At 44.8% G+C, this 25,130-nt stretch overlaps 1 protein-coding gene across 1 annotated transcript; it reads left to right on the top strand.

Annotated features, from left to right (window-relative positions):
- Positions 1-9,309: 9,309 nt before the first annotated feature.
- On the top strand, positions 9,310-23,367 carry prss56 (serine protease 56). The gene is made up of 14 exons (XM_031806387.1): positions 9,310-9,406; positions 11,194-11,352; positions 11,589-11,843; positions 11,963-12,152; positions 12,319-12,427; positions 12,635-12,791; positions 13,095-13,237; positions 14,261-14,420; positions 14,579-14,767; positions 19,128-19,304; positions 19,634-19,809; positions 20,078-20,618; positions 20,923-21,029; positions 21,262-23,367. Exons 1-14 carry the CDS (start codon positions 9,310-9,312, stop codon positions 21,433-21,435), a joined length of 2,634 nt encoding a protein of 877 aa, XP_031662247.1. The 3' UTR covers positions 21,436-23,367.
- The last annotated feature ends 1,763 nt before the right edge of the window (positions 23,368-25,130 follow it).

Raw genomic sequence — 25,130 nt, 5'->3', positions numbered from 1 at the left:
AACAGGATTGTTGTTAAGGGTTCTCATTGTGGCGTGATTGTGTGTAGAGTGTTGTGCGCATCCTTTATGTAACCAACTCATGCAGCACCCCCCCCCCCCCCAGCGAGCAGTTTCAGTACCCAACGCCCTTTCCACACACACACACTTTGTCCTCACCCTGGGGTCTCAAAGTTATTCTTATAGAGAGATCTCAAATGTCCCTGTTGACAGCCTTTACAAAACCTTTCCTTTCTCACGCCACTTACTAACTCATTCACTTTGCTCCACTTACTAACTCATTCACTTTGCTCCACTTACTAACTCATTCACTTTGCTCCACTTACTAACTCATTCACTTTACGCCACTTACTAACTCATTCACTTTGCGCCACTTACTAACTCATTCACTTTGCGCCACTTACTAACTCATTCACTTTGCTCCACTTACTAACTCATTCACTTTGCGCCACTTACTAACTCATTCACTTTGCTCCACTTACTAACTCATTCACTTTGCGCCACTTACTAACTCATTCACTTTGCTCCACTTACTAACTCATTCACTTTGCGCCACTTACTAACTCATTCACTTTGCTCCACTTACTAACTCATTCACTTTGCTCCACTTACTAACTCATTCACTTTGCGCCACTTACTAACTCATTCACTTTGCGCCACTTACTAACTCATTCACTTTGCTCCACTTACTAACTCATTCACTTTGCGCCACTTACTAACTCATTCACTTTGCGCCACTTACTAACTCATTCACTTTGCGCCACTTACTAACTCATTCACTTTGCGCCACTTACTAACTCATTCACTTTGCGCCACTTACTAACTCATTCACTTTGCGCCACTTACTAACTCATTCACTTTGCTCCACTTACTAACTCATTCACTTTGCTCCACTTACTAACTCATTCACTTTGCGCCACTTACTAACTCATTCACTTTGCGCCACTTACTAACTCATTCACTTTGCGCCACTTACTAACTCATTCACTTTGCGCCACTTACTAACTCATTCACTTTGCGCCACTTACTAACTCATTCACTTTGCGCCACTTACTAACTCATTCACTTTGCGCCACTTACTGGGTTTCTTGTCTCAATGGAGATATGGACTGGCAAAAGCAAATCCTGTCTAGGGTTCTGCAATGCACTTCTTGTGGCAGTGAGCTGTAACCCTTGTAGCCATTTGAGACTGCTGAACTGGCCGGCTAGAGGAGATGGCTCTGGTAAGTACGCCTCCAAAACCTCTCCATACGATGTGGTGTCAGTCATGCCATGATTTAGCAGGACATTAATGCACTTTCAAGTTAAGCTTTCTATGGATTTGTGTGTGTTCAATTTTAAGCGTGTGACTTTGGCTTGATTTAATGTTCTCTGATGTATTTCAGGTCTAGAGCAGTGGGTGTGCTGTCACAGCAAGAAGAGGCGGGAGAGGTGAGATGCCTGAACCACTTGTTTGTCTAGCTGTCCTCTCATTTTCCATTTAGTATCTCTCACTTTCCCTTCTAAGACTGCTGACCTCTCCCTTCTTCAACCTTGCTTGCTGGTCTAGCTCTGTGTGGTCAGTGCCACTGAGACTGGTAAAAGAGGTGTAATACTGAGCGATAGACTGTCAAAAAGAAAGGGGGGGCTTCAATACACTGCCCACTCGAGGGGGAGGGATGGGAGGAGCGAGTGAGCGGAGGCCAGATTAATCAAAGGACATCAAAGGGGATGGAGGGATAGGATGAAAGCGTGCCGACCGTTTGTCCCATGCCATCCCGCTCTGCCTGAGCTGGCTTACAGATCTCAGGGCCATTGTGCCACGCGGGTGCATGGAGGGGGCTGGGACACGACACACATACACACTACAGTACCAATACAACACTACGAACTTAGAAACAACACAGACTCACACCATACCAGGGCTGCTAATTAGCAGGGACCTCACGACACGATAGTAGATTTGTGTGTGTTGGGTATATGTTGGGAAATTGTTAGATAGAAACAAGCATTTTGCTACACCCGCAATAACATCTGCTTAACACGTATGTGACCAATACAATTTGATTTGATTTATCACGATACTCAGGTGCCAATACTATATTTATTGCGATTCTCATGATTCTATTTGATATTGCGATTTGATGTTCCAAATATATTGCTCACTATATGTCTGCTGCAGAGAGGGAGACGAGAGAGAATGAGTTTTGATCAGTCATAATATCGTCCAAAATAATATTGCGATATGTGACTGTTTTGATTTCCCCCCCCAGTCACTACACACACTCACACACAAAGTACTGAGAGTGGAAATTAGCGCTTTCTCCTCTTATACTTATTTACTGTCGGTCTCCTTTTTTCCTCCTTTCTCTCTTTCCATCCCCCAATGTGTGTCTCTCTCACACACCCGTTCACTCTGTTATGCCGCAACTTCAAAGCACAGCCCTCTGATGTTGCCAAAGTCGGCCACTCACTCAAACTGCGGCACAGCCACTCATACACACAGTCACACACACTTCACACAGCCAAATCCACAAATGTGTATACAGTGCCTTGCGAAAGTATTCGGCCCCCTTGAACTTTGCGACCTTTTGCCACATTTCAGGCTTCAAACATAAAGATATAAAACTGTATTTTTTTGTGACGAATCAACAACAAGTGGGACACAATCATGAAGTGGAACGACATTTATTGGAAATTTCAAACTTTTTTAACAAATCAAAAACTGAAATATTGGGCGTGCAAAATTATTCAGCCCCCTTAAGTTAATACTTTGTAGCGCCACCTTTTGCTGCGATTACAGCTGTATGTCGCTTGGGGTATGTCTCTATCAGTTTTGCACATCGAGAGACTGAAATTTTTTCCCATTCCTCCTTGCAAAACAGCTCGAGCTCAGTGAGGTTGGATGGAGAGCATTTGTGAACAGCAGTTTTCAGTTCTTTCCACAGATTCTCGATTGGATTCAGGTCTGGACTTTTACTTGGCCATTCTAACACCTGGATATGTTTATTTTTGAACCATTCCATTGTAGATTTTGCTTTATGTTTTGGATCATTGTCTTGTTGGAAGACAAATCTCCGTCTCAGTTTCAGGTCTTTTGCAGACTCCATCAGGGTTTCTTCCAGAATGGTCCTGTATTTGGCTCCATCCATCTTCCCATCAATTTTAACCATCTTCCCTGTCCCTGCTGAAGAAAAGCAGGCCCAAACCATGATGCTGCCACCACCATATTTGACAGTGGGGATGGTGTGTTCAGGGTGCTGGGCTGTGTTGCTTTTACGCCAAACATAACGTTTTGCATTGTTGCCAAAAAGTTCAATTTTGGTTTCATCTGACCAGAGCACCTTCTTCCACATGTTTGGTGTGTCTCCCAGGTGGCTTGTGGCAAACTTTAAATTACACTTTTTATGGATATCTTTAAGAAATGGCTTTCTTCTTGCCACTCTTCCATAAAGGCCAGATTTGTGCAATATACGACTGATTGTTGTCCTATGGACAGAGTCTCCCACCTCAGCTGTAGATCTCTGCAGTTCATCCAGAGTGATCATGGGCCTCTTGGCTGCATCTCTGATCAGTCTTCTCCTTGTATGAGCTGAAAGTTTAGAGGGACGGCCAGGTCTTGGTAGATTTGCAGTGGTCTGATACTCCTTCCATTTCAATATTATCGCTTGCACAGTGCTCCTTGGGATGTTTAAAGCTTGGGAAATCTTTTTGTATCCAAATCCAGCTTTAAACTTCTTCACAACAGTATCTCGGACCTGCCTGGTGTGTTCCTTGTTCTTCATGATGCTCTCTGCGCTTTTAACGGACCTCTGAGACTATCACAGTGCAGGTGCATTTATACGGAGACTTGATTACACACAGGTGGATTGTATTTATCACCATTAGTAATTTAGGTCAACATTGGATCATTCAGAGATCCTCACTGAACTTCTGGAGAGAGTTTGCTGCACTGAAAGTAAAGGGGCTGAATAATTTTGCACGCCCAATTTTTCAGTTTTGATTTGTTAAAAAGGTTTGAAATATCCAATAAATGTCGTTCCACTTCATGATTGTGTCCCACTTATTGTTGATTCTTCACAAAAAAATACAGTTTTATATCTTTATGTTTGAAGCCTGAAATGTGGCAAAAGATCGCAAAGTTCAAGGGGGCCGAATACTTTCGCAAGGCACTGTATATAGTCTATTTGTTGCTGACAGGTGTAAAATCGAGCACACAGCCATGCAATCTCCATAGACAAACATTGGCAGTAGAATGGCCTCACTGAAAAGCTCAATGACTCTCAACGTGGCACCGTCATAGGATGCCACCTTTCCAACAAGTCAGTTTGTCAAATGTCTGCCCTGCTAGAGCTGCCCCGGTCAACTGTAAGGGCTGTTATTGTTAAGTGGAAAAGTCTAGGAGCAACAACGGCACAGCCGCGAAGTGGTAGGCCACACAGGCTCACAGAACAGGACTGCTGAAGCTGGTAGCGCATACAAATCATATGTCCTCGGTTGCAACACTCACTACCAAGTTCCAAACTGCCTCTGGAAGCAACATCAGCACAAGAACTGTTCGTCGGGAGCTTCATGAAATGGGTTTCTATGGCCGAGCAGCCGCACACAAGCCGAAGATCACCATGCGCAATGCCAAACATCGACTGTAGTGGTGTATAGCTTGCCGCCATTGGACTCTGGAGCAGTGGAAACACGTTCTCTGGAGTGATTAATCACTCTTCGCCATCTGGCAGTCCGACGGACGAATCTGGGTTTGGCCGATACCAGGAGAACGCTACCTGCCCGATTACATAGTGCCAACTGTAAAGTTTGGTGGATAAAGAATAATGGTCTGGGGCTGTTTTTCATGGTTCGGGCTATGCCCCTTAGTTCCAGTGAAGGGAAATATTAATGCTACAGCATACAATGACATTCTAGAAGATTCTGTGCTTCCAACGTTGTGGCAACAGTTTGGGGAAGGCCCTTTCCTGTTTCAGCATGATAATGCCCCTGTGCACAAATCGAGGCCCATACAGAAATGGTTGTCTCGATCTGTGTGGAATAACTTGACTGGCCTACACAGAGCCCTGACGTCATCCGCATCGAACACCTTTGGGATGAATTGGAATGCCGACTGCAAGCCAGGCTTAATCGCCCAACATCAGTGCCGACCTCACTAATGCTTTTGTGGCTGAATTGGAAGCAAGTTCCAACATCTAGTGGAAAGCCTTCCCAGACGAGTGGAGGCTGTTATAGAAACAAAGGGGAACCAACTCCCATGATTTTGGAATTAGATGTTCGATGAGCAGCTGTCCACATACAGTTCTTTTGGAAAATATTCAGACCCCTTGACATTTTCCACATTTGGTTTACGTTACAGCCTTATTAAAAAAAATAATCCGTCAGTCTACACACAATACCCCATGATGACAAAGCGAAAACAGGTTTATAGAATTTTTTTGCTAAATGACAAAAAATAAGAACGAAATATCACATTTATATATGTTTTCAGACCCTTTACTCAGTACTTTGTTGAAGCACTTTTGGCAGCGATTACAGGCTCGGGTCTTGGGTATGATGCTACAAGCTTGGCACACCTGTATTTCTGGAGTTTCCCCCATTCTTCTCTGCAGATCCTCTCACGCTCTGGCTGGTCTTCAGAGATGTTTGATCGGGTTCAAGTCTGGGCTCTGATTGGGCCACTCAAGGACATTCAGAGACTTGTCCCGAAGCCACTGTCTTGTCTTGGTTGTGTGCTTAGGGTCGTGGTCCATCGCCCCAGTCTGAGGTCCTGAGCGCTCTAGAGAAGATTTTTATCAATGATATCTCTGTACTTTGCTCCGTTCATCTTTCCCTCGATCCTGACTAGTCTCCCAGTCCTTGCTGCAGAAAAACATCCCCACGGCATGGTGCTGCCAGCACCAAGCTTCACTGTAAGGATGGTGCCAAGTTTCCTCCAGACGTGATGCTTGGCATTCAGGCCAAAGTGTTCAATCTTGGTTTCATCAGACCAGAGATTCTTGTTTCTCATGGTCTGAGAGTCCTTTAGGTGCCTTTTGGCAAACTCCAAGTGGGCTGTCGTGCCTTTTTTAATGAGGAGTGGCTTCCATCTGGCCTCTGTACTATAAAGGCCTGATTGGTGGAGTGTTGCTGAGATGGTTGTCCTTCTGGAAGTTTCTCCCATCTTCACAGAGGAACTCTGGAGTTCTGTCAGAGTGACCAGTTTGGGGTCAGTTTGTTATATCTGGAGTACTTCTCCTGTCCTATTCGGTGTCCTGTGTGAATCTAAGTGTGCGTTCTCTAATTCTCTCCTTCTCTCTTTCTTTCTCTCTCTCGGAGGACCTGAGCCCTAGGACCATGCCCCAGGACTACCTGACATGATGACTCCTTGCTGTCCCCAGTCCACCTGGCCATGCTGCTGTTCCAGTTTCAACTGACCTGAGCCCTAGGACCATGCCCCAGGACTACCTGACATGATGACTCCTTGCTGTCCCCAGTCCACCTGGCCATGCTGCTGCTCCAGTTTCAACTTCCACCTGACTGTGCTGCTGCTCCAGTTTCAACTGTTCTGCCTTATTATTATTCGACCATGCTGGTCATTTATGAACATTTGAACATCTTGGCCATGTTCTGTTATAATCTCCACCCGGCACAGCCAGAAGAGGACTGGCCACCCCACATAGCCTGGTTCCTCTCTAGGTTTCTTCCTAGGTATTGGCCTTTCTAGGGAGTTTTTCCTAGCCACCGTGCTTCTACACCTGCATTGCTTGCTGTTTGGGGTTTTAGGCTGGGTTTCTGTACAGCACTTTGAGATATCAGCTGATGTACGAAGGGCTATATAAATAAATTTGATTTGACCATTGTGTTTTTGGTCATCTCCCTGACCAAGGCCCTTCTCCCCTGATTGCTCAGTTTGGCCAGGCGGCCAGCTTTAGGAAGAGTCTTGGTGGTTCCAAACTTCTTCCATTTTAAGATTGATGGAGGCCACTGTGTTCTTGAACCTTCAATGCTGCAGACATTTTTGGTCCTTGTCCACAGATCTGTGCCTCGACACAATCCTGTCTCAAAGTTATATTCTAACCAAATTCAATTGCTAACATTTTGAAAAACCTGTTTTCGCTTTGTCATTATGGGGTATTGTTTTTAGATCAATGAGGAAGAAAATACAATTGATCCATATTAGAATAAGGCTGTAACGTAACAATGTGGATAAAGGGAAGGGTTTGTTAGCAGTGTGAACCCTGCTGTCAGCATTGGCCTGTGGGGAGGGTTGCAGCGGCACACTTTGATGCTGTCCTGCTACTGTTGGAGCCGCGCTGCGTTTCATCGTTCAGCCGCTCACTTGGCTTAAAGATGACTCCAATTTGCGTCCCTCTTTTGGCTTACTGGCGCTTTGTATCTAGACCTCGTTTTATGTGGACGTCTAGCTAGTGTGTGACCATAGACCGCGTTCTCTCCACTAACAGTCTGTGTATGGGTGTACAGAACATTGTGTCTGTGTTGGTGGTATGGTCTTCTGTGGTCGCCGTTAGTGTCACATTTTGTTGTCGGTTCTACAGAAGTCTCAAGAACCTGGGTGATGGGTGTCTGAACAACTTGTGATTTTCAGAGGAAAATGAAAACTTAACACTGAGATCCAACTTGGAAGTCACTTTGTTTAGAATCAAGGTCTGTGTTCTCCTCTTGACCTCTATTTGACTTATTTGTAAAACCTTATAGATTGGGTTAGGAGTCTTTCCTGGCCATGTGACCTGCGCAGGGGAAAAAAAACTGGTTCTTCTATTACAATATGCGTTAGTTCCTCTAGAAAATAACAGGTGCAAACATTTTGTCAAGTACAAATTAAGCCAGGTTGCCCTGAAGTTGGGGTTCAGTTCAAACCCACATTGCATTAAAAATGAAGATGCATACAGAGTACAGAGTCAATGTGGAGGCTATATACAGGGGGTACCAGTACAGAGTCAATGTGGAGGTTATATCCTGTTCCCAGATAGAATAGCAGAATGGTTCACAGTAGAGTAGAAATATTCATAAACTGCCCTCACAGATATTGGCCTACTAGTTTTTAGAATAAGGTGTGTGTGTGTGTGTGTGTGTGTGTGTGTGTGTGTGTGTGTGTGTGTGTGTGTGTGTGTGTGTGTGTGTGTGTGTGTGTACACAGGTAGTAGTTATGTTAGTAACAAAGATTTGGTTTGATTTAAATCTGGTCTTAATTACATACCGACAACACATCAAAGAAGAGTCTTCATAACGATCAATGCTGTTTTGGCTACTCATGCTGGAGCTGCAATGCATAGACATACAGCAAAAAGTTACCAAGATTGAAAACTTTTCAATTGAAACCTACTGGTTTGCTACTATAAGACACAATTTATGATGACCACCATTCTTATAATGTATCTTTATATAACGATTGGTGAGTTCATCTGAGAAAGACAAAAGTGATGTGAACTGACAATATTTTAATGGGGGGGATAAAGGGCTGTAAGTGATCAATGGGGGCGGTGTCCGAGTGATTCCCGGGGCTTTGAAGTGGGCATCCTCTGAGAGACATCGAGCACAATGCCCTCTTTGACGGGCAGGGAGAATGGCAGACGCTCCTCTCTCTCTTCTCACTGTCCCTCCCCCATCTCTCTGTCCTCTGCTCTGTCCCTCCCCGCTTTCTCTCATCTCTCTGTCCATGTTCTCTCTCTCTCTTTCTTCCTCTCATCTCTCCGTCCCCGTCTCCCTGTCTTCCCTATCTCTCTGTCACTGATACCCCGCTTTGCTCGGCCCTTTCACAACATTAACTCTCTCACACAGCCATAGCTCCACAACTAACTCTCTCCCTCCAATGTTAATGAATTCAAACACCCCCCCCCCCTCCTTGCCTCCAAGCCCCATCACTCCACCCCCTCTCTCCTGGCTCCCTCTCCCCCCTTTTCACAGAACCAAACCTCTTTGTAATTTCCAGCCTTGGCAAGTTGTACTCAGATTTGCTGTCACAGTTTTAATGAATTCAGCTGTTTGTGCATTGGCCATGGGAGCATCTCTCCTCCCTCCCCCTCCCTCACTCTCGCCCCTCCTCCACCTCTCTGGTGTTTCCCGAGGGACTCTATATATACCGCAGACCACTCTACTCCTTCCTATTGTTCCTCTAAGGAAACTTGCAGACAGATGCCCCGCGGCAGCACAGTGTGTGTGGGAGAGTGCAGAGAGACAGACACGATAGAGACAAGTCTCAAGACAATAGCTGGTGCTGCTGGACAGAGACGTTTACTACTACTACTACTACTACATTTCTTCTTCTCTGAGTTTTTTGTTGTGATTTTTTTTTTTTTTCACTGCTGAGTTGTGATCTGATGATCTGACGGCATGTTGCTGGTGTCACTGCTGCTGATGGCGATGGACTGCTGCCTTGGAGCGCCAGCCGGGAGAGAGGTGTACAGGATGCCTCAGAGTGCTCTGAAAGGTAAAAGGCCTGGTCTGTGTGTCATTTTAAACCGTGTCTCTTTGTGTCATACCTTTGCACACTGCGAGGGTTACGTTTCTCATCTCAACTGCTTGGCTATTCACTGAATAATATGTCACCTAGTGTGGATGATCTAGACCGGGATTTCCTAAACACAGTCCTAGGGTCCCCCCTGGGTGCACGGTTTGGCTTTCGCCCTAGCACTACACAGCTGATTCAAATAACCAACTCATCCTCATGCTCTGATCATTTCAATCAGCTGGACACATTTTGGGAAACACTGATGTAGAGAGTACATGTACTGTATATATGCTGTGGTAGAGATGAGAGATTTGTCATTCACACTCTGCACATTGAGTCTGCAGCACGATCCAAGTCTACTGTTGCCACAGTTCAGAGGAGCTGGCCTTTATCTGTCTGATCTTGAGCTTGTCACTTGAAGTAAAGCGAGACTTTCCTGGTAGTGCGAGGGTGATCTATTCTATTTAGTGTTTTGATCGGAAATTCTCTCTGTTCTTGTGAAGGCACGATAAACTATAGGCCTGTGCAGCAATTTCTCTGAGGTCAAAAGCCTAACCGATGCAGATTGGTGAACTGGGTTCACACAGTGAACACACACTGCTGTATTACATAGTGACATGTTCCAGACATTAGTGACAGCAGTAAGTCATTTGGTGTCGGTGTTTTAAAATAATAAATAGCATATGCCATTTAGCAGACACTTTACAATTACCGGGACCAGTAAGCATTTGATAGCAGAGTAAGCATAGGATAGATCAAACAGTTTGTCGGAGCAGGCTTCTCTAATCCTGCTCACTGCAGAGGTCATCTTGACATCTACATACCGGTGAGTGAATTAGGGGTTTATTGTTGTATCACAGTCAAATGGACCTTGCACATGTCCAGCCAAATCTCATCTTGGTGAGTACAATCGCTTACCGTACCTCCTTATAAAAGGAATGGATTGGTAACCTTGCTCACTTCCCTGAGCTTTCTCAGGGCTGTTACAGCAGTTACCCTGATCGGCATGAATCCTAAGAGTAAAGATCCCCAGATCTCTTTGGAGGCTGAGTACAGCAAAGTGATGATGATGGCGTAGCGGTTTGAACCAAGGGTTCCAAGAGTGCAGGGTTTCTGCCGCCCCTGTCCTGCCAGCCCGTGTCCCCTTTCCTCCATGCTTCGGGCCGTCTCTGCCATCTAATTAAGTCTTCTAATCAGCATTGTCGTTGTTTGCTAGCGGCCTGCCCTGTGATGTGGAGCGCACAGGGGAGGGGCGCGGGGGCGGCGGCACAATTGAAGTGCGTCCGCACAGCCCTCGCCAGCGTGTTTGTGCGTGAGCTCGCTCCCCTATCGCGCTGCCAAAGGGCTCAAGAGCATCATGAGAAAAATGGGGCTCCACACAGTGACACACACACACACATAAACACTCACTGTACTCGCTTTTACAAGCACAAACAGAGTGCGGTCAACTACTGCGACTTTCCCACACTTAAGGAATGTGTCAGTCGTGTGCATGTCCTCCGATTGTGCTTCTTATAATTATATCTCCTCCGAGAGTACAAACCTGTCACAATGCTCTAACAGTACAAGACCATGTAAATGCAGTCTCAACTGTTCTGAGTAGTGTAAAGATTTGCATTTATGTGCCCTAGTGCTGAGAGTCACATGGCTGACTTTCTACTGTTCATTTCTGCACTGACCGTTTGCTGTTGGTCATACTGTTCTTCAAGTTGACATATCCCTTTCTCACTCCATCTCTCTTCTCTTGTCTCGCTCTCTCTCTGTAGCTCTATCGGACCGGGGTACTGTGGTTCTGGAGGCGGCGTTGACCAGTGCTCTGTCGGCTCTGGAGCTGGCGACGTCGGAGCGGAGTCAGGCCGAGGCAGTCTGTAGAGACTGTGTACCCTGTCTCTTTCAGGACTGCGGACAGCGCTCCGCACCCTGCTGTAAGGAAACATCCATAGCTTTTATCTCTCCCCATCACCCATGTGACAACATGAGGCTAGGTCTTAAGAGTGTTTTAATGTCTTGTTGTACTGATTTTGTGTAAGTGGAAACAGAATTTTTGTTAAAGAAGTTCATAACAATCACACAAGATGAGAATAAGTGTTCGTACATGGTGCCATTTAATCATTGTGGTTATAATCGTGGCCTCATCTCTACTACCTCTTCCTCTTTACAGCCTCTTTGGATGGCACATTGGCTGAGCCCAGCTGTGACGTCATTACCAAGGCTCAGAAAGTTCCGGAGGAGGGCGAGCGGAGCTGGGCGCTGAGCCAGGCATGTGGGTATTACCGCCGGCGGTGCCTGCCGGGCGAAAAGGAGAAGGAGGCTTGTGTGAGGATCATGGGCGAGAGCTGCAGTGCCCGCGTGCTCCAGTGTAGCCTCCTGAACACCATGCAGAACCTGGAGCCTGCCACACAGACACGCACACAGGGTGGGTGAGCAACACACACAATTTGCACGATATTTGGTTGTTATTCATTAGGGCACACCAAAATGTTTTGCAATGTAAAATGAAAAATAAGTGTTTCCCCCCCCTCTCTTTCCCAGCAGCAGTGTGTGGCCAGAGGCTGTCGGCGGTGCAGAACGTGACCCAGCCCCGCTCCCGTATTGTGGGGGGTTCCCCGGCCCTCCCTGGCAGCTGGCCCTGGCTGGTCAACCTGCAGCTGGACGGAGGGCTGATGTGTGGAGGGGTGCTGGTGGACAGCTCCTGGGTGGTGACCGCCGCTCACTGCTTCGCTGGGTAAGTGTGTAAGTGTGGGTCCTTTTGTACTGGTTGTTTGGTACTGGGTGTTAAACCGAGAGAGTGTGACACTTCTAATTTTGTCTCTCTGAATGTTTTCCCTCAGAGTAAAAAGTTCAGCATAATTGACCTTATTCCGCTCTCTCTCTGTGTTTCTCTACTGTAGCAGCCGCAGTGATAGCTACTGGACGGCTGTGGTGGGAGAGTTTGATATCACCAAGACCGACCCTGACGAGCAGGTGCTCAAGGTCAACCGCATCATCTCCCATCCCAAGGTGTGTTTCTCATACATGTTTTCTTACTGTGCATCCTGCCTTCAGAGCTGCGTCTATACTACAGTTTGAGTGTTGCAGCACAGTCTGTTCTCTGAAGGTCACATGTTCCCGGCTAGAGCAATGCAATTGAATGAATCAATTAACTGCTAAATCAGTCAAACACGTCGGTCAATCAACTTAATCAATCCTCCCTCCCTCTCTGTGCAGTTCAACCCCAAGACGTTTAACAACGACATAGCGCTGGTGGAGCTGACATCTCCGGTGGTCCTGTCGGACCGCGTGACCCCTGTGTGTCTGCCATCAGGTCTGGAACCGCCTACTGGCAGCCCCTGTCTGGTGGCCGGCTGGGGCTCCCTCTACGAAGGTACTTCTATTATTTTAACCATCATTAATATATGATTCATTCACCAAGGACGTGTGGCGCTATGCACTAACTGTAAGTCACTCTGGATAAGTAAATGTGAGCTACAATACACTATATTTCATGTGTTACAAAGTTGTCAGTTTCTCAAGTAAAATTTTTGGGCCAGGTTATAGACCTCATATAGACCTTGTATAGAAAAGCAAATGCATTGACATAAGGAATTGACTAAATTGAACGTTGTTTGAAGCCATCACACACAGTATGATATGTACTCATTAAACTACTTCCTGTCTATCACCTCAGATGGTCCTTCAGCTGACGTGGTGATGGAGGCTAAGGTTCCTCTGCTGCCCCAGAGCACCTGCAAGAGCTCCCTGGGCAAGGAGCTGGTCACCAACACCATGCTGTGTGCCGGGTACCTCTCTGGGGGCATCGACTCCTGCCAGGTGGGTGGTACTGCCAAGTCAATGGACTGAGATTAAGATAATGTCATTCCCAGGTCATTTGTTTAAATGTATTCAAAATGTAATCCAGAGCTTTGCTCCTGTGCATTTATATTGTGATGAGTGAGGTCCTCTGGTGTTCAGTTGGTAGAGAGCATAGCGCTTACAATGACAGGATAGTGGGTTCGATTCCCGGGGCCACCCATACATAAAATATGTATACACCACATGCATGACTGTTAAGGTGTCAGCATGAACCAAACGAGTGGGCTCGCATACTCCCTTAAATTCTATTTTCAGGAAGTGTATTTTCTAAGAAATCTGACATTCATTTTTACCGAGGAGATCTGGGTTGTGCAATTTTACATCTAACTAAGATTTTTGGTGCAAAATAAAAAATGTGCATGAAAACGAGGTGTCTCTCATTGAATAATGACAAAGACTTGATTGAAGAATCCCTACTGTTGACAAATCACCGATGAAGGGGCGTAGACTTCGGCTACTGAACGAGGTGTCTCTCATTGAATAATGAGAAAGACTTATTGAAGAATCCCTACTGTTGACAAATCACCGATGAAGGGGCGTAGACTTCGGCTACTGAACGAGGTGTCTCTCATTGAATAATGACAAAGACTTGATTGAAGAATCCCTACTGTTGACAAATCACTGATGAAGGGGTGTAGACTTCGGCTACTGAACGAGGTGTCTCTCATTGAATAATGACAAAGACTTATTGAAGAATCCCTACTGTTGACAAATCACTGACGAAGGGGCGTATACTTCGGCTACTGTCTCCGGCTTGCCTCCAAAAATAAATGTTGTGTGCTCGAACAGCTGGAAAAGTCCAAAACAAACAAAATCATCACAAAATATCGTCATAATATATGCACAAACTCTTCCGAACTGTTTTGTCTGGGAAGCATGCGGACGCCTTAAATTGCTTTGGATTAAAATGCCTGCTGAATGGCATATTTATGAGTTCATAGCAAAGTACTTCATAGCTGTAATACTGTATGTGTCCTGTAGGGGGATTCTGGAGGCCCTCTGATCTACCAGGACCGTATATCAGGTCGCTTCCAGCTGCACGGCATCACGTCCTGGGGAGACGGCTGTGGGGAAAAGGGGAAACCTGGGGTCTACACACGGGTCAGCGCCTTCTCCGATTGGATACTCGCTGAGATACAGAGTAACTCATTTTTTGAAGCCACTATTATTTGCCACGCATTTACATTATTGGTTCTAAAGCTTTTGAAGTGAAACATTTAAAACATATTACATACCCTGATGTGAATCATGATACAGTACTGAACTAGCATTCTAACATTCACTCCCTGGTTTACCCAGAGTCCTTTGGGAGTCGGGAGCCGACGTGCCCTGAGTTGCTGAAGACATCGGAGCTGTCGGAGGAGCAGCAGAGTTCGGAGTTTGTCTCTCTGTGTCGCTTCTACGCCCAGACCTGCCCCCCCAGCCAGGGGACCGCTGCCTGCAACCGCCTCGTAGAGGAGAAATGTCGCAGCCGCTTCAAGAAGTGTCGTAAGTGTTTGACTTGTAACATTCACGGCCATTTTTTTGCTGTGAAGTGAGCACGAGGACCATGAACTCTCAACTGCCCTACGTTTAGTGCATTAAAAATGAACCAACCCCTATATTGCAGGGTTATTCAACTGGGGATCTGTGTATGTGTATATATACACAGTACTGTGTAAAAGTTTTAGGCAGGTGTGGAAAAAATGCTGTGAAGTAAGAATGCTTTCAAAAATAGATGTTAATAGATTATATTTATCAAAAAATATCAAATCAATATTTGGTGTGACCACCCTTTGCCTTCAAACCAGCATCAATTCTTCTAGGTACAGTTTTTGAAGGTACTCTGCAGGTAGTGTGGATTTAGGCAGCCTCAGGTGCTTCTCTCTCCATGTAATCCCAGACAGATTGATGATGTTGAGATCAGGGCTCTGTGGGGGCCATACCATCACTTCCAGGACTCCTTGTTCTTCTTCACGCTGAAGATGGTTCTTAATGACTTTCGCTGTATGTTTGGGGTTGTTGTCATGCTGCAGAATACATTTGGGGCCAATCAGATGCCTCCCTGATGGTATTGCATGATGGATAATGATGGATAATTATCTGCCTGTACGTCTCAGCATTGAATGGATGATAATTTCTTAATTCTGACCAAAACCCCAACTCCATTTGCAGAAATGCAGCCCCAAACTTGCAAGGAACCTCCCCCATGCTTCACTGCTGCCTGCAGACACTCATTCGTGTACCCCTCTCCAGCCCTTCGGTGAACAAACTGCCTTCTGCTACAGCCAAATATTGGACTCCTCAGTCCAGAGCACCTGCTGCCATTTCTCTGCACCCCAGTTCCTGTGTTTTCGTGCATAGTTGAGTCGCTTGGCCTTGTTTCCACGTCGGAGGCTTTTTGGCCGCAAGTCTTCCATGGAGGCCACTTCTGACCAGACTTCTCCGGACAGTAGATGGATGCACCAGGGTCCCACTGTTTTCTTCCAATTCTGAGCTGATGGCACTGCTGGACATCTTCCGGTTGTGAAGAGAAGTAAACATGATGTGTCTCATCTGCCATCTGTTTCCTTGGCCGACCTCTGTGTCTACGGTCCCCAACGTTGCCTGTTTCTTTGTGCTTCTTCAAAAGAGCTTGGACAGCACATCTGGAAACCCCTGTCTGCCTGGGAGAGACCTTGCCGATGCAGTATATCTCCCTTGTGTCTTGTTGCTGCCATGGTGTATGACTTTTGACAGTAAACTGTCTTCAGCAACCTCACCTTGTTAGCTGAGTTTGGCTGTTCATCACCCAGTTTATTCCTCCTACACAGCTGTTTCTGTTTCAGTTAATGATTGTGTTTCAACTTACATATTGAATTGATGATCATTAGGACCTGTTTGGTATAATTGTTTAATCATACACCTGACTATATGCCGACAAAATCCCTGACTTTCTGCAAGTGTACCTAGAGGAATTGATGCTGTTTTGAAGGCCAAGGGTGGTCACACAATATGGATTTGATTTCGAGTTTTCTTCTGTTCAATCACTTTGCATTTAGTTCATTGATCAATATAATCTATTACCATGTCTATTTTTGAAATCATTCTTACTTTACAGCATTTTTCCCACACCTGCCTAAAACTTTTGCACGGTACTGTGTGTATACAGTGCATTCGGAAATTATTCAGACCCCTTGACTGTGGTAGAGAGTCTGGCCACTCTACCATAGAGGCCTGATTGGTGGAATGCTGTGGAGATGGTTGTCCTTCTGGAAGGTTCTCCCATCCCCCATAGAGGAACTTTGTAGCTTTGTCAGTGAGAATCGGGTTCCTGGTCACCTCCCTGACCAAGGCCCTTCTCCCCCAATTGCTGAGTTTGGCCAGGTGACCAGCTCTAGGAGGATTCTTGGTGGTGCCAAACTTCTTCCATTTAAGAATGATGGAGGCCACTGTTCTTGCGGACCTTCAATGCTGCAGACATTTTTTGGTACCTTTCCCCAGATCTGTGCCTCAATACAATCCTGTCCTTCGATCTCTACGGAAAATTCCTTCAAACTCATGGCTTGGTTTTTGCACTGACATGCACTGTCCAATTGTGGGACCTTCTATAGACAGGTGTGTGCCTTTCCAAATCATACCCAATCAATTGAATTTTCCACAAGTGGACTCCAATCAAGTTGTAGAAACTTCAAGGATGATCAATGGAAACAGGATGCACCTGAGCTCAATTTCGAGTCTCATAGCAAAGGGTCTGAATACTGATGTAAATAAGGTATTTCTGTTTTTTGTTATCAATTTGCAAAGAAATCTAGAAACCTGTTTTCGCTTTTCGGTATTGTGGGTATTTATTTTTTAAATCCATTTTAGAATTAAGCTGTAACGTAACAAAATGTGGAAAAAGGAAACTGGTCTGAATACTTTCCGAATGCACTGTATGTGCAGTACCAGTCATGTTTGGACACACCTACTCATTCGAGTTTTTCTTTATTTTTACTAATTTATACATTGTAGAATAAAAGTGAAGACATCAAAACTATGAAATTACACATAAGGAATCATGTAGTAACCAAAAAAGTGTTTAAATTTGAGATTCTTCAAAGTAGCCACCCTTTGCACCCTAGGCATTCTCTCAACCAGCTTCACCTGTAATGCTTTTCCAACAGTCTTGAAGGACTTCCCACATATGCTGAGCACTTGTTGGCTGCTTTTTCTTTACTCTGCTGTCAAACTCATCCCAAACCATCTCAATTGGGTTGTGGTCACGTGATTGTGGAGGCCAGGTCATCTGATGCATCACTCTCCTTCTTGGTCTAATAGCCCTTACCCAACCTGGAGGTGTTTTGGGTCATTGTCTTGTTGAAAAACAAATTATACTCCCACTAAGCGCAAACCATATGGGATGACGTATCGCTGCAGAATGCTGTGGTAGCCATGCTGGTTAAGTGTGCCTTGAATTCTAAATAAATCACTGACAGTGTCACCAGCAAAGCACCATCACACCTCCTCTTCCATGCTTCACGGTGGGAACCACACATGCGGAGATCATCTGGTCACCTACACTGTGTCTCACAGACTCGACCGAACCAAATCTCAAATTTGGACTCATCAGACCAAAGGACAGAATTCCACCGGTCTAATGTCCATTGCTCGGGTTTCTTGGCCCAAGCAAGTCTCCTTCTCATTATTATTATTATCCTTACTCCTTTAGTTGCGGTTTCTTTGCAGCGGTCTCTTCTGAACAGTTGATGTGGTCTGTCTGTTACTTGAACTCTTTGACGCACTTATTTGGGCTGCAATTTCTGAGGCTGGTAACTCTAATGAACTTATCCTCTGCAGCAGAGGTAACTCTGGGTCTTTCTTTCCTGTGGCGGTCCTCATGAGAGCCAGTTTCATCGTAGCGCTTGAGGGTTTTTGCGACTGCATTTGAAGAAACTTTCAAAGTTCTTGAACGTTTCCGCATTGACTGACCTCCATGTCTTAAAGTAATGATGGACTGTCGTTTCTCTTTGCCTATATGACCTGTTGTTGCCATAATATGGACTTGGTATTTCACCAAATAGGGCTATCTACTGTATGCCACCCCTACCTTGTCACAACACAACTGACTGGCTCAAACACATTAAGAAGGAAAGAAATTCCACAGATGAACTTTTAACAAGACACACCTGTTATGTGAATAGCATTCCAGGTGACCACCTCCATGAAGCTAGTTGAGAGAATGCCAAGTGTGTGCAAAGCTGTCATCAAGGCAAAGGGTGGCTACTTTGAAGAATCTCAAATATAACACTTTTTTTGGTAACTACATAATTCCATGTGTGTTATTCAATAGTTTTGATGTCTTCACTATTATTCTACAATGTAGAAAATAGTTTCTGATATAAGGCTTTGAAAAGCACCCGCGAATAGGCTACCAGTGTGCTGAAAAGCTTTGAAAATCATTAGCATTTCAGTATACATCCTGAATTGACTGGAATTTAAATGGAATTGTCCCCAACCCTGTGGCTAACCTTTGTTAACAGCTGCTCTTAGCGATACAATTTAGAGTTAGCCTATTATCTAGAAAGGTATGTTAGAGTTTACTCTTCCTCTTCCAACTGTAATGTTGGGATGTCAAAATCTTTAAAAAATCTATTCATTTGTAAATGTTGCTCCTCGTTCACCTGAGAAGACGAGATGTATTTTTTTTGCTAACGTATGATGGTGGGTTGCCAGTTTGCCTGGGATGGGGTCCGTGGGCAAGAACAGCTTGAAGACTATTGTATAAAGCAATAATGGTGATACTATTGTTGTAGTGAAGATGGATATTGGATATTGTAATGATTACTCAGATGAATCAAGTCTCTCTCTGCTCTTTATATAATGTATCCTTGATTTCTCCTCTCTTCAGAGTTGCGTTCGTTCCTGCAGACCCTGCTGGACTTGCTCCAGAGAGCAGAGGACTATATCAGAGACAAGGTAGACCTGACCTTCTTCACCCAGACCCTGCCTCAACTGGTGGAACACATCTACAGTACAGCCTTCACCGCCAAGGAGAGGGAGAGGAGGGAGATCCCACAGGGAACAGGTACAACACAGGCAGCCCACTACTGTACCCTTTCTAGCCCCCTCGTACTCTCCATTCCTCCCTGTTCTGTTAATCACAAAGGCATTCATCTTATCCCCTACCTCCACAGCACAATACTGTAAGCCCCTGCTACCCCCACAACAACCCCATTCCTCCTCAAAACCATGTCCAAAAACACAATCTTACCCACACAGCCTACCTTTGCTTTTTTCCTATAGGTATTAATACTTTCAATAAATAGCATTACTATGTATGTATTATATTATGCATCCAGAAGTGTGTGTCACATGGCCATTGTATGTGTGTAACAGGGGTATTATTTATTAAAGAACAGGTATGGGGTGCTGTCCGGTCAGGGTCAGAGGAAACTGGTCCTAGGTTGTTCCAGAAGGTAGGCCCCCTGGTGGCTGACTGGGAGAACTACCTCAGGGGCATCGCTGTGGAGTTGGACACACAGACACACGGCTCCAAACCCCTGAGCCAAGAAGAGAGCCTTTTCCTTCAGGTAGGCCATAGTGAACTCAACTCTTCCAACACTTTGTAAAGGTAATTTTCAGTCACTTTGTTTATCTTGGGAACTGTTTTTATGATCCTCTCCCATGTTGACCACTGGCTTATATGAGACTGTGTTGTACTCTTTCTTTATATTCAGTAGCTATATCAACACTACAGTTTGCTTTACTGGTGTACTATGCTATTCTGTTGCTGTACGTTAATGTTAGTCTGTGCTTTACTTTACCCTTTTTTAACCCTCTTTATGATGTCATTTCCAGGCAGAGGACCCCTCTCTGCATCAGCTAGAGAGGAAGTACCAGACCATCATCTCAGCCTTACACTCCAAACTGGACTCCAGACCTGCTCCTCCAATCTTGCACCTGAATACAGACCTCCTCCAGGAAAACTCTCCCAACATTCATGCTGTTCCCACTGAAGAGTCGCCCTCCTCATTTCCCCTTCAGGGGTCAGAGTCGCTCACAGCCCTCATCAGTGAAATCCGGAAATTTGGGACACAGAATGAAATGGCGACAGAAGATGCAGAAATGAGTGTAACATCGTTTGAAGAGGACACATTTTCAGATCCAACACCAGTCAGTTCAATAGAGACTACTGATTGGCTTAACAAAGCTGTGACTGAACAGACAACCTTACAGCGCCTGTTCCCGTCTCTGTCCACCATCGGCAGCACCATGTCTCCCATAGCAATGACCTTTGACTCCAGACAGACTCTACTTCCTGGTTCTCCCTCCCTCCAGCTGTCCCTCGACCACCGGAGACGCAGGAGTCTCCGCAAGAGGCAGATCCCTGGGGTTAAAGGTACGTGTCGCATCTAGTACTGCATGTCTGTACTGTACGTGTCTGTGATGGTAAGATGGAACAGCTCTGTAATCAACAGTGTCACGTTATTACGACCCTGATTTTGTTTTTTATTTTTCTGACCATGTGACATGACTAGGAAACACTCTGGGCCCTAGATAGACTAAACATAAGGCTTGGAGTTTTTCCTGGTCAGGTCACGTGGTCAGGAGAAACCTCTAGCCTCACTCATAGCATGTGTGTATGTTAACATTATCGGTATTGAATATTAGCAACATAATAATAGATTGTGGGTGTTTAACAGCTTGTCCAGGAGTAGCAGAGTCCACCCAGCAAGTGAGTGGTATCAGAGACACATACAAGTGGATCCTGGGCATCCCCACCAAGAACCTCCACATGAACTTCCAGGAGGTGAGGTTTTCTCTGCACAGCAATATTTACAAGGTCTATTTTTGCGGGATATAATTATGTAGATATTGAGATTGTGCATATTATGTCAGACAAGTCAACTCAAACCAATCAGACTTTTCCCCAACACTTTTTCTTCATTCAAGTAATTTGTTACTGTCATCATGTCCTGTGTTGTTGACCAATGTCCCTCTCTCTCTCGCACTCTCTTACTCCACCTCCTCCTCCTCCTCAGTTGCTGGTGGACCTGAGCTCTAAGAACGATCGGGGTCTGTACGAGGCTCGGGTCAGGGCGGTGGTGGGGGGTCGACCTCTGACCTTCTACAGCCTGGTGGGTCTGGAGAATGAGTCCTTCTACCGTAGCATGCCGCGCATCATTGCTCTGGCTCTGGACGCTCTCAAAACGTAAACAGTATCAACTTCAACAAAACGAACACACGTCAAAGACTCAGTGGCTCAGCGAAGGCATGGTCTAGTCAGCTTGTGGTGCCAGAGACCAGAGAGGGGGAACGAGCCCCGTGGGACCTAGAAACTGGCGACTACTCATTCAGATGGGAGGCGAGAGGACAGGCACTGGGCATTCTAGGAGACCTAAACATTAGGAATGTAACAATTCAACAATGCACATCAGGTCCGGTTCAAATGCTTAAGATGCTGATGTTATCGGTGGGCGGGGAGCCCTAACTGATCCAAATGACGTATGCATCGGTCAGAAAACCCATTTAAAATGTTCCAAACTGACAGTTAACTGTTTTTTTACTTTATATAGTGTTATTCCGGGGGAAAAAATTGCTGCGTCCTCCTTTAGTTCAGTAGCCTATCAGACTTTATCACGTAACTGCGTATGAGTGTGAGATAGCAACTGTGCGTACAGTGCTGGAGGCCAACGAGAGGTTGCTCTAGTTGTTCTAATGGGCTGTTCGTACATCTGCATTCAGATGCTTGTAATGGCTTTCACAATGTCAAATCATAGGCTTTATTAGTTGAGTGACAACAGATGTAATTTGGGTCATTTCGGGTCATTGTTACCAAATGAGCTGTAGAAAGTGGTTTTTACTCGAGTTGTGTAGCCGACCGGAATGGATACAACTCACATCCAACTGTTGATTTGGGGTTTTCAATCATTCACATTTCATTTAATTGTTCAGGTTCACTATAAGAAATAGTTTTGGTAGTTTTGCTTTAAACAGTCATTGTATTTGGTAATTTCAACAGGAACAGGGTATGTTCATTAAGGACAGCAATCATTTTTGCCAGCTGCGCATGGTTGCGTTGATTCATTGGTCGGAATGGAGAAGCTCTTCATAAAACTCCAAACGGTCTAAACCATTCCCTTTTGAGACGGGGTAAAATACAAAGCTGCATTATATAAATTGGCTAAATGCCATGCTAATTTCTAAAGATAAATATTGACATAGTACTAGCTGGAAACATGTTTAATCTGCAAAAATGACAAGTTAATCAGTGGGCGATGGTGATGTCAGATAAAAGTGATGGGAGAAAAAGCATAAATTTCTCCACTCCTAATCTGATAGTGGGGTGGTAGATGCCCAGTCAGCTCAGGTGCCTATGCACCATTGACACACACACACACTGAGGGCCACTCAGCTTAGAGAAGTCATCTCAGACAGATCCAGCACAGAGAGGCCCAGCTTCTGAGCTCCCATCAGCAGCAGTTATTAATTAAAAATGGAAAATGAATGTGTTCAATGCAACAACAAAGAAGTGCATTGAACCGAATTGCATCAATTAGTTTCCCTAATCAAACCAAATTGCACCGACTCGTTTCAAATTAAAATGTATCGTTCCTGTATTGTACCAATGTGCCCAAATGCGTATGAAATCGCCCCGCGCAAATGGACGCAAGTGCACGCGTGCACACACACACACTGCGTGACTTTGCTGGCCCACGCTGAAGAACAGACAGGAGAGTGACATTACAATATGACATGTCAACCCACCTGAGAGCCTGACCTCTATGTACACACAGCCCTGAATGTATTGGACCATCCTGCCTAGCAACCATTCATGGAGATGAGTTTTTTTTTTTACATGGCTGGCGTAATGCAGTGAGACAGCCATAGAAATAGATAGAGAACTCATTTTTGTACCTGTGCCATTAAAATGGTGGAAGCCCTCAATGCCGATGGCCATGCTAAAACAGGTTATATCCATGTATCTATCTCTATGGACGCAACCCATTCTAATTTATGAGCCTGTATAAATAAGTTATTCAAAATGTCTGTTTTTCTGCAAAAGGTTGAGCCTCTTGTGAAGCAAGCAGACTGTAGGCCCCTTCATACTGTACATTGGTATATTATTTTTCGTTGCTATATTTATTTGTAAAGAGAACTGCTTTGTATTTTTTTAATAAAATATCAGTAAAATTGTTATTATTCTATCTGTAGTGCTTGGTTATATATTCTATGTCTGGTGAAGTACACAGAGAATCCTTGTCCTCATTTCAACTCAGATTCATTCATTTGTAAAAAAAAAATATATATATATATATACGTTAAGGTCCTATTGGTCAGATAATAGGTTGAATTATATTATGTAAAGGGAACACACTCACTTATTTTGTCCATCTACACTAAAGCGGAATAAGTAATGACCCTTGACCTCAATCTTCTCTGTTGAACTCCAACTCATTAACATTAGCTTTTCCGTCAACACAGCAGCTGCTCTGTTGGGTCTTAGGGTAACAATCAACCCCACTCCTCTCCACTCTGAGTCTCCTATTTCCTCACCTCTCTTTCTCTCTCTCTCACTGTTATCCCTATTCCCAGACACTGGTCATAGAACTGAGATTGTCTTTCAGGTCTGACATGATGATTTGAGGATTCTGTATACACACTATCTACAAGCAATTGTTTATGAATGACCAGAAGACTAATGTTAACTGTTTCCAGACTAACTGTTTACAGATTAGATGTTACCCTGATGGGAGACATTTGGGTAATGATGGTGGTTGGGGAAAGGAATGGCTCAGACTCGCTTTTGTGAGGACGTTGCCTCGAGTCAAAATGGATGTTGAGCCATTCAAGATTCAACTACTAATCTATTGTGAACACCATAACTAGTTGATGGGTTGAAACAAAAACCTGCACAGAGGGAGAGCAAAAGAGGTTTGGGGCTCCTAAATCAAATCGGGTTTATTTGTCATATGCACAGGATACACAAGGTGTACGCAGTACAATGAAATGCTTACTTACAGGAACACCTCTCAACTATACGACAGCTAAAACAGACCTGGCCAGGCACAAAGCATAGGCCACAGCCGTATCAACATACTGTAGGCCTATAGCTCTGTACCACCACATAAAGGTATAAACGCTGGTAAGAATGTTAGCGTCTAATTTTCCTGTTAGCATGGCTGTTAATTGGAGGAAATTCGGTTGGTATTTGGGAGGAATGTCAAGGCGTGGATCAGTAGCCTAGATAATCTGAGTGTGGCAGACGTGTTGTGTAATAACAATGAGTTAAACGAAGCTTCAGAAATATTGCTATTAGACACGTTTTGCTCGATTCAAAGTGAATAAATAGACAAATACTTAGAATGAAAAAAGCCATGTGAGCTACAGTGTGTTGCCCTTTTCATGGGGGGGGTAGCTGTTTTGGGTGGGGGATACAGTATACATGAATAGATCATTTTAGTTCCGTGTAAATTTCTATACCATTGGGGAAAGTCTCCAAATGATTTTTTGCTTTAGCTGACAAATCTAATCCAGTGTGTTCACCTATTGGAAGTGTGAAAGGTCCAATGCAGCTATTTTTATTTCAAAATCAAATCATTTCTGGCTCACATTTATGTATCTTAACCTGTGATTGTTTTCAATTAAAATACCATTTACCGAAGCGCCCGCTCCATCATCGCCAACTACTTCCTCTTCGACTGGCAGAACTTCACCATGTTCTTCCGGTGTGGGCATCATACACACTCCCAATCAGAAAAACATCCCCTTAGCCAAGACACCCCCCAACCTCTTCAGTGATTTAAGGCGTCGGGTTACTACCTGTAGAAGCCTCGGGGTCGATCACCACCCACTCCACAAGCTGGTTGTCCTCCTCTGTGAGAACTAGTTCGATCTCGTTAACGTTGTA

The sequence above is a fragment of the Oncorhynchus kisutch genome, linkage group LG27, assembly GCF_002021735.2.
Source record: "Oncorhynchus kisutch isolate 150728-3 linkage group LG27, Okis_V2, whole genome shotgun sequence".
NCBI classification, from domain to species: domain Eukaryota; kingdom Metazoa; phylum Chordata; class Actinopteri; order Salmoniformes; family Salmonidae; genus Oncorhynchus; species Oncorhynchus kisutch.
This window is presented reverse-complemented; position numbering and strand designations above follow the sequence as displayed.

Coding starts and splice junctions, on each gene's coding strand:
- prss56 (XM_031806387.1), top strand. CDS start 9,310: ATGTTGCTGGTGTCACTGCTGCTGATGGCGATGGACTGCTGCCTTGGA. Junction 12,428..12,634: donor GCATCATCTCCCATCCCAAG/GTGTGTTTCTCA, acceptor CTCTCTGTGCAG/TTCAACCCCAAGACGTTTAA. Junction 20,619..20,922: donor GCAGATCCCTGGGGTTAAAG/GTACGTGTCGCA, acceptor GGTGTTTAACAG/CTTGTCCAGGAGTAGCAGAG.